The sequence below is a fragment of the Coenobita brevimanus genome, chromosome 113, assembly GCF_032717465.1.
Source record: "Coenobita brevimanus isolate Jiangsu-jjx chromosome 113, ASM3271746v2, whole genome shotgun sequence".
NCBI classification, from domain to species: Eukaryota; Metazoa; Arthropoda; class Malacostraca; order Decapoda; family Coenobitidae; genus Coenobita; species Coenobita brevimanus.
Genome location: NC_137066.1, coordinates 21,014,122 through 21,024,155, shown reverse-complemented (window position 1 = coordinate 21,024,155; position 10,034 = coordinate 21,014,122). Strand labels below are relative to the sequence as shown.

Genomic DNA, 10,034 nt, shown 5'->3' with positions numbered 1-10,034 from the left:
ATAGTATAATAAATGTTTTGTTATAATAGCAATTTTGAATAAAAGTAAAATATTAAAAATTTTCTTTTTTGTCCACGGCAGAAAACAACGATCAAATCCATAAGGTTCGGTGAGCTACGGTTGACTGGCAGTCAGGAAAAAAAAAAGGATAAGATGAGATAACTTGAGTATCTAAATTCCTTCTCTACAATCATCAAAGCTTCTTTACTCTAACCTTTTCAATTCATCAGCATTTTGAAACATTCTTTCCTTCTGGTCCTTCCTTTGTTTCTACAGTTCTTCCATTTTCACATTTCTTTCCATTATATGCTTATCTGTCTGTCTATTGCCAGATATCTCAGTCCCATAAGGGTGGCCACAAACTGATCACCCCCATGTCACCCAGTCCTCTGCCATTTGATTGCCCTCCCTCCAACTCATACTTGTATCTCTCATATATCCCTCCACTCCATCCCTCCATCTCATCCTTGCTCCTTCCATCATCCTCTTCCTATACACCTTACTCACATATAGTCTCTGGTCAGCCATATATTAATAATATCAATTCTTTAACAGCCATACCACGTTGAGTACACCGCTTCCCGTCCGATCAGCGAAGTTAAGCAGCGTTGGGTCTGGTTAGTACTTGGATGGGTGACCGCCTGGGAACACCAGATGCTGTTGGCATAACGTTCTCCCTACGTGTCAAGTGGGGTTGGTGGAGGATTAGTGCCCCTCCCTGTAAAACAATTAACTCTGAGCCCTTGGCCACCCCGTTTGGGATACATGGCGTCTGGCAATGAATGAAAAATTCTTTCACCATGGTTGGTGCTGAATGGTGCAGTATATTATTGCAGAGAATTACAGTGAATCTTTGACTCACATAATGGCCACAAAGGATATCACACATCTCAGATATTGCTTTTTCCCAACAGCTTCCAGCAACTGTTGTGAAGCAGTTAGATGGTTTTGGCAGTTGGTTTAGTTCCAGCCAATAGAAAACATTAACTGTACACGGCCACACCTCCTTAACGCTATCAGGATTCTGGGCCGGCGCACCTTGTGTCTGTGCTAGTCAGCCACTCTCAAGCTGACCCACATCACAGCATGATATTTTTCTTTGATCTCTCTGTGTAAAGACACTTTTCATGATAGAATTTTTTTTTTTATGTCATTTTAAAGCTGAATACCTGTACGTCTACTTTATCATGGTTTGTTCAAAAAAAGAGAACAACGAAAATACTGTAAAACCTCGATGGAACGGACTTCAGTAGACTGGAATTCGCTTTGATTGGACTCGAGAAGCTACCGGACTAAATTCCTCTATATCAGAAAAAGTCCGATAAAGCCAGAAGCAGTCCGGACTGCCTGACCACTTCAGCTGTGTTCACCACAATAAAGACATGTTGATCAGTGTACAGTACAGTATTATTATATATATTATACCATTTGATTAATGTAGTGAAGTTATAACACAGTACAGTACCGCAGTGGTAGTCAAAACAGTTTAAAAACCATTGATGCGATCTGGACTAATGTCTGATATATCGGAAAAAGCCAGGGTTAGCAGGGGGAATTCAGGACACTATTATCGGAATTTTGCATTTTTCGGAATGGTTTGGGCCCCAATTAGTCCGTTATAGTGAGATTTTACCGTAAATTGTCAAAATGACGAGTAGAAGTTAGGCAAAAACCAAAAATTTCGTACCTCGAGCCAAGAAACCATTTACAACGCTGGGTGGTAACCATATAACCAAACCATACGTGCTCCCTACGTGTCAACAAGTGGGTTGGTGGAGGGTTAGTGCCCCTTCCCGTAAAACAAATAACTCAAAGTCAAATGGCCACCCTTTACGGGATTATGGCGTCTGGCAATAGATAGATTGTAGATAGAAAAATATTCAGCAAAAAAAAAAACTATTAGATATGTAAGTCTGGTTTAAACCATAACTACAATGAATTACCTTTACAATGCTATATAGATTATGGTAATTTTTCCATCTTATTGCATGGTAAAGTGAAAGGAAAGAGATTCATTCATTCATTGCCAGACGCCATGTATCCCAAACGGGGTGGCCAAGGCTTAGAGTTAATTGTTTTACAGGGAGGGGCACTAATCCTTCACCAACCCCACTTGACACGTAGGGAGAGATGCACAATTTTATTTTAGTCTCGGCCGCATATTCGCTTTGCAATCTTTTTCTTTGATCGGTCAGTGTAAACACACTTTTTATGATAGGATGCTGGTTGTGGTATTATTTTGAAGCTGAACAGTTGTACTTTATTGTAGTATGTTCAAAAAAGGAAAGCAAAGAAAATAAGAAGTCAAAGTGATGAGTTGAAGATAGGCAAAAACCAAAAATTTTGTACCTTGCTGTAGAAAAATATTCACTAAGAATAAAGTGATAAAGAAACAAAGCCATGAGTCAGACCAGCTGTGCGGTACCACCACGCATAGAGCAACCATTCCTTTATGTCAGGCTCGAGTCTCTTTGTTATGACTTGTAAACGTGATTTATGATGAATATTTTACAAAAGTGTCTTAAAATGACGATTAAAAGCATCATCGGAATCTCTGAGGATGGATTTGAAATGATGATCAAAATTGTCATCGGAATCTCAAAGGGTTAAGAGGAAGCATGGCAGCATTTTGATGTATTTATGTGTATATATATTTTCACTGAGGTGGTTTGGCCATGTGGAGAGGATGGAGGGTGAAAGACTGACGAAGAGAGTGTATGTGAGTGAGGTGGAGGGGGGAAGGGGGAGGGGGAGGCCGAGGATGAGATGGAGGGATGGGGTGGAGAGGTATATGAGAGAGGGGGGTGTGAGTTGGGAGCAGGGCAGTGAAATGGCGGGGGACAGGGCGACTTGGAGGCGATTTGTTTGTGGCCACCCCAAACGGGATTGAGGCGTCTGGCAATAGATAGATAGATAGATAGATATATTCAGGCTGAACCGAGAAGATTTTGTTAGTTGAGATATTGGAGCAGCCACAGAGACGGCGGTAGTACAGTACCATATTGAGTTGTTGCAACCCCAGATCCACCTCATTGTGAACCTGGTGGACTGCAGGCTGAAACTGCCCTTCTTTTGCAGTCCACTATATCCTCCATTCAAGGGATAGGGAATGGATTGAGGGATGTTTGTATAATGTCCACCACCTAGCCATATCAGTGCCACCACTTGAAGGCATCTCTCTCCAGCACTGGATGAAGGCTTAATGTACAGCTGTATTTATTTATTAATTATTATTTATTTTTTCAGCATGGCACTCCCCACGTGGCGCATCAACTCGTGTATGGGGTTTATCCCTCTACACAGAGGCACTGTCATCACAGGAGTCTTCATTTTGGTGAGTATCTGATTTTTACCTGTGTTGGATGCGCATCAGTTAGGGAGCCAACTAGTGTCTGTGCTTTATCTGATTACAGTGGCATCCCCTAAATCGCAGCTTTATGAGACTGAGCACTCGCCGCAATTTGAGAAATCTGGGAGTTAGAAATAACTAATCTTATGGGGTTTAGCCTCTGGAAGGCACCGTGGGTGGGGACTTGGAATGTTCCAAACCTTTCAAATGATGAGCAGCTGCCTTTGTTGTCGTGAGAGTTAGGGTGAGTGGGGGTCAGTGTAGCTGCACTCTGAAGTGCGGCATCCTGGACACAGTGAGGTTAGTAGCAGTGGTTACACATACCACTGGACTGGCTGTGACAATAGTACCCATCTTAGGGGTGTCGCTGTGGCAGTTGCTGCTCACTTTGTCTCTTGTGTCGACAGGGTTACTCCGCTTGATAAGTGTATGATGCTGGTGAGGGTGAAGCACTCCTTGGGCTTCTTCTCTCATATTGCAGTGTTTGCTGCAACTGAGATGAATGATCTTGAAGAGAAAGAGCTGTTCTACACCAAACTTGACTCTGTCATGGAACAGTGACCCTTGTTGGATACACTCCAAGTCTTGGGTGATCTTAATGCAGTTACTGGCACTGACAGGGAGGCCTCCAGGGATTGTGTAGGTTCCCATGGCTCTGGAAACAGGAATTCCAATAGTTCTTGTCGTCTGGATTTCATAAAATGCCATGTGCTAAGAATTACTGTATCCTGCTTCCCTCCACTTTACACTCACATCTTCCAAGTTCCTCATTCACTCTCTTCCTCCTCTCTCTTACCAGTCTTTGCACCTCTCTCTTGCTCTCTTCATATAACTCTCTTTCCATCTCTCAGCGTCCTCCACATCCCTGTTTCTCATCCACTCACATAATACTGGTATTCAAATTATAGGAATAACCAAGTTCTGTCTGGTGAAAAAAGTGACTAGTAACCAAGGAGACTCATACCTGTTTTCAAATCCCCAACTATTTTTATTCCAGTTATCAAATGTTTCCTTTTTTCTCAAGCTATTTTTTTCCCCAGTTCTGCAAGCTGTTTCAATTGGCCAAGCTGATATTGCAACTGCACTCATTCCTGTTTTCTAATTCCCAACTGTTTTCATTATAGTTATTCCAGTTATCGTTTTCCTTTTTCCTCAAACGACCCTTTTCTTCCAGTTCTGCAAGCTGTTTGAATTGGCCAAGCTGATATTCCAGCTGCTTGCATCGGAACACTTGCTGGAGCGATGCCGGACGTCACTGAATAAGACCTACGACGATGATGATGATGATCGCAGGGACACCGAGATTAAGCTGATCTGTCCTCCGGGCCTGGTTATAGGTGAGTAGGTCATGTGGCTTGTAGTGTTGATGGTGATGATGATGATAGTAATGGTGATGATGACTGTGATGATGATGATGATGAGGAGGAGGAGGAGAAGGATAATGATGATGATGGTGATTATTATTATTATGGTGGTGGTGGTGGTGGTGGTAATGATCTTTATTAATTTTTTATGGTGATGATGATAGTAATGGTGAGTGATGATGATGATGAGGAGGGGGAGGAGGATAATGATGATGATGGTGATTATTATTATTATGGTGGTGATGGTAATGATTATGATTATTATTATTTTTATGGTGATGATGATGGTGATGATGACTGTGATGATGATGATGATGATGAGGAGGAGGAGGAGGAGGAAGAGAAGAGGAGGATAATGATGATGATGATGAGGAGGAGGAGGAGGAAGAGGAGAGGAGGATAATGAGAAGAGGAGGAGGAGGATAATGATGATGATGATGATGATGATAATGATGAGAAAGAAGAGGAGAATAATAATGATGACAATGATAATGAGAAAGAAGAGGAGGAGGAGAATGCTTCTGTGGTGATAGTGGAAATGGTGATAATGATGATGATTAATGATGATGATGATGATGATGATAATGATGTTTTTTTTTTCTTTTTCTGTTGCAGTTCGCTATGCTTTGGGAATGAGGGTCGTTCTTGTGTTCATATACATCCTGCTGACTCTTATAATGATAAATGGGGCCAGGCAGGTAAGGGTTGATTAGTACCTGTATTGGCTTTAATAACATCAGTGTGTCTCTCTCTCTCTCTCTCTCTCTCTCTCTCTCTCTTTTATAATGCAAGGAAGAAGGAACCTAAGGCCAGGAGCCCACAAACTGTCCCCTCCAAGGCAGAACAAGAATGATAGAACAGAGAGCCAAGTTCAAGATCCATTATTTAAATATTCATTCTGTCTATCTATTTACCTGTATCTGTCTATAGCCTTAATCACATATGGGGTGGCCACAAACAAATCACCTCCATGTTACCCTTTCCCCCGCCATTTCGCTGCCCTTCCTCCCAACTTACACCCCTCTCTCTCATATACTTCACCATTCCATCCCTCCATCTCCACCCCTCCTCCACCCCACTCACATACCCTCTCCCCATTAGTCTCACTCGCCATCCTCTCCACGTGGCCAAACCACTGCAGTGTATTTCTCCTAATACTTTGTCACATCCACATCCACACCACAGGCTCCTTCATATCCTCATTTGTCATTCATATATTACTTTGTGTTATATGCTCGGTATTGTTTTGTTTTTTCTATGCAGAGGAGAAGGAACCAAAGGCTGAAAATCCATAATGTTTCCTCAGAGAAAAATAAACAAATGAGAGCTTAATATGTATCCATCAGGAGTAGTACTGGTAGTGGATACAGCTGCAAATGTGAGCCTGGTGGACTGCAGGCTGAGGTTGTCCCTCCCCTGCACTCCACTGTCCTCTTTGGGGGACAGGGAGGTAGATGAGGGATGTTTGTATAACCAGGTAGTCGAGCCACCCACTCATATCAGTGCCACCGCATGAAGGCTTCTCTCCACTGCCATATCCGTAAATGTGTCTATGTATATAGCCTGATGCCCTAATTTTGTAACTGGTGGCCACAAACAGATCACCTCCATGTCACCTTGTCCTTTATTATTAGGCAGCCCTCCCCCCAACTCACACACCCCACACATATATCTCTCCAGCACCATGTCCATAACTAAGGTATGTTTAGTTTCCTATTTGGGGGGAAGAGGGAGGGAATTGAGGAACATATGTACTCCTTGGCAGCTCCATCCCCTAGTTATATCAGTGCCACCACATGAAGGCCTCCCTCCAGCAGCACATCCATAAGTAAAAATATATAATTACTATCTATCTATCTATTGCCAGACGCCTCAATCCCGTTTGGAGTGGCCACAAACAAATCGCCTCCAAGTTGCCCTGTCCCCCGCCATTTCACTGCCCTGCTCCCAGCTCACACCCCCCTCTCTCATATACCTCTCCACTCCATTCCTCCATCTCATCCTCAGCCTCCCCCTCCCTCTTCCCCCCTCCACCTCACTCACGTACACTCTCTTCATCAGTCTTTCACCCTCCATCCTCTCCACATGGCCAAACCACCTCAGTTTGTTCCTCATAACGCTTCCTATCACATCCACATCCACACCACAACGCTCCTTTATATCCTCATTCGTCAGCCTCTCTCTCCATGTGACTCCACAGGCTCCTCTTAAATAACTCATTTCCACTGCTCTCACTCTTGACTTGTGTCCTTCCAACAACGTCCAAGCTTCACTTCCATACGTTAGAGTTGGTATCACAATACTGTCATGTAGTAACTTTTTCACTTCCATGCTCACTTCCCTGTTTCTTATCACTGCTTTCAAGGAACCAGCAACCTTTCTTCCTTGCTGTACCCTTTCAAGCACTTCACCCTCCAAACCTCCATCCTTACTCATCACACTACCCAAGTACTTAAACGTACTCACATTTTCCATTTCGTCACCATCCAACCTCGCTGTACATTCACTGACTTCACCTCTCTCAAAGACCATCACTTTACTCTTCCCTACATTCACCTTTAGATTCCTCTTCTTACACACTCTCCCACTTTCAGAAAAAGCCAAAATTAATGATGCCGTGGCTCTGGTGGCAGTTGGTGTTCTTCCTGTTGGACATCCTGGGAATGATTGCCTATGTTAACCTGCCATCCATCCCCCTCAACCTGAGTCTGCTGATGATGGACCTCTACTACTTCCTGGTGGTCAATTCTTATTATTTACAGGTTTGTAGTAATGGCTTCTATCTATCTGTTTACCTGTCTATCAGTTCATCTTTCTGTCTATTTTTCTGTCTGTCTGTCCCACCTGTGTTGACTTCACCTCAGTACCTCTTAACCTGAGTCTACTTATAATTAGCCTCACCTGCCTGCTAGTTACAGGTGAGGAAAACTTTCTTCCATCGTTTCTATATTTTTCAGTCTATTAATCTGTATATCTGTCTATTGTAACTTGAGTTTACTTACAATCAACCTCTACTGCTTGCTGATGGTGTATGTATTTACAGTTAAGCAGTAGCCTCTGTCATTTTGTGCTATAGATTAACTGTAGTTGTGAGAAAGAGAGATATAGGAGGTGACAAGGCAGAGGAACTGACACTCACGCTGGCTGGATGAATTTTGCACAGAGGAGTGTGTAATCAGGGTTTGACACGTGCTTTTAACCTGACAAGTCGTATTGACTCTGGGATGGGTGAGTGTGAAGCTGTGTGTGGAATGTTTTTTGACCTGTTCAGTGAAGCCAGGATTCCGAGGGCTTGAATGGTGAGTGAATGGCAGTGTGACCCATTCAGTTGGGCAGACTTGGTTTAGTATCTCTTTCAGTCAAGTTTTTTCCTGACTCTGGACCCTACCACACCCCACACAAAGGTTATTAAAGATGTCTGGATGATGATGATGATGATACCTCATATGAATTAATTTATCTCTTCAGTAACCTTTATGAGACAGCAGATAGGGACACTGACCATCCACTCACTTGGTGTAGAGCTGCCTTCAAGTAACTACACTGATTGAGGTTTCCTGTAATGCAGGAAGCTATTTATTACACTGGGTGGTAACTGTAACTAAGTGTTGCCTGGTGGTGTAGTGGGTTCAGATGCTTCAACTGGATGGGACCCATAAAGGTTTAAATCTGAGGGATGGTTGGGGTTTATTGCTCACATAGTGTCACTCAGGGGCGGGTGAGGCTGGTCACTCTCACCTTAAATGTTGGGACTGGTTGGCCTATCCCCAGACCCCTACACTACAGATGGAACTAGCAAGGAATGGATGATGGCGATGATACTAATGTTGGTGATGACTGTGATGGTGATGATAGTGATAATGATGGTGGTGGTGGTGAAGATGATAATTATGATGGTGATGACAATAATAATAATAATAATAATAATGGTCATAATGATAATAATAATAATGATAATAATAATAATAATGATAATGATGGTGACAAAAATGATAATGCTACTAATGATGGTTTATGTTTCAGCTGACACAGGAAGGCAGTCAGCCGTCAGACGTAACGGTGCTGGCCGTGAGTCGCCCTCGCTCGGAAATGCGTTTGGTGATGCCCGCCCCTCTCAAGAACGACCCCCCACCCCCATACCCCGGGCCCCCCTCATACAGCGGACCCTACGTAAACTTTGACGACCAGGTTCCTCCCTACCCAGACAATTCCCCTTCCTACCCGGCCAGTACCCCCCACCTGGACGACCCCCCTTCTTACCCGGCCACTTCCTCTGCCACTCCAACCAGCTCCCCTCCTAACCCAACCAATTCCCCCCCTAACCTGGATAGTCCCCCTCTGAACTTGCCCAATACCCCTTCTTACCCAGCCAGTTCCCCTCCCAACTTGGCCAGTTCCCCTACCTATCCAGACAGTTCCCTCCCTCAGTACTCCCCTGTGAGACCAGCCACAGACACGTCCTTGGGATCTATGATAGAGAGGAGGGAGGCACGCTCATCCCCCTCACAGCATCACACGGGCAGCCCCTCCGAGCAAGCAGGTAATGGAGACTCGCGATACGAACCAGATGCGAAGGAAGACGGTGGATCTGAGCTGGCCTTGCTGGTGAGTGGGCCACATACACAACAGAAGTAGAGGCAAGACAAAAACAGAAACAGAGGAGAGAAGGAAAAAGAAATAGAGGAGAGAGAGAAAGAGAAACAGAGGAAAGAGAAAAAGAAATAGAGAAGAGACAAGAACAGAAATAGAGGAAAGACAAAAAAAGAAATTGAGGAGAGACAGAACGGAAGCAGCAGAGAGAGACAGCATCAACCAATTTACAGCATCTGTCTATATTCACAGCCAGTCCTCTGTGCATGCAGCTTGTGGATACTTACAGGGCAGGCCAAATACACAGGAAGAATTATGGATCTGAGGTGACCCTTCTAGTCAGCCAATCTCAACAGAAATAAGGAGGATAGATTGAGATATTAGGAAGGTTAGCCATTTTTTATCTTGGTAGTCGAAGTAGCCTCTACCCCCGTACCCTTAAAGCTTTGCAAGACTGACTTAAGAGGTACACCTTGTATGAATGTGAGCTGGAAGAGTGAGTTGATCTGTAGCGCACTTCACTGAGCATTGTATTTATGTGTTCTGTTATTTTTTCTTCAATATATGCCTCATTTCCCCCTATTTAGACCCATCCATCCCACGTTCAGGGCGTCCTGGGAATTGTGCCAAAGTTTAGGAGGTTTTTGGGTGTTAACCTGTATTAATAAGTGCAATATCTACATGGGTCCTATCCAGCTGTTATGGATCTACAGTTACTGATATCCTTATGG

General features: G+C 43.7%; 1 protein-coding gene and 1 non-coding gene across 2 annotated transcripts; both read left to right on the top strand.

The window, feature by feature from the left end:
• The first annotated feature begins 547 nt into the window (after nt 1–547).
• Nucleotides 548–666, top strand: LOC145418340 (5S ribosomal RNA). Its single transcript, XR_013900678.1, has one exon. It is a non-coding gene; the product is annotated as a 5S ribosomal RNA (ribosomal RNA).
• Nucleotides 667–3,244: 2,578 nt separating this feature from the next.
• On the top strand, nt 3,245–9,605 carry LOC145418288 (uncharacterized). The gene is made up of 5 exons (XM_080286726.1): nt 3,245–3,334; nt 4,524–4,686; nt 5,329–5,411; nt 7,308–7,475; nt 8,737–9,605. Exons 1-5 carry the CDS (start codon nt 3,248–3,250, stop codon nt 9,346–9,348), a joined length of 1,113 nt encoding a protein of 370 aa, XP_080142852.1. The 5' UTR covers nt 3,245–3,247; the 3' UTR covers nt 9,349–9,605.
• The last annotated feature ends 429 nt before the right edge of the window (nt 9,606–10,034 follow it).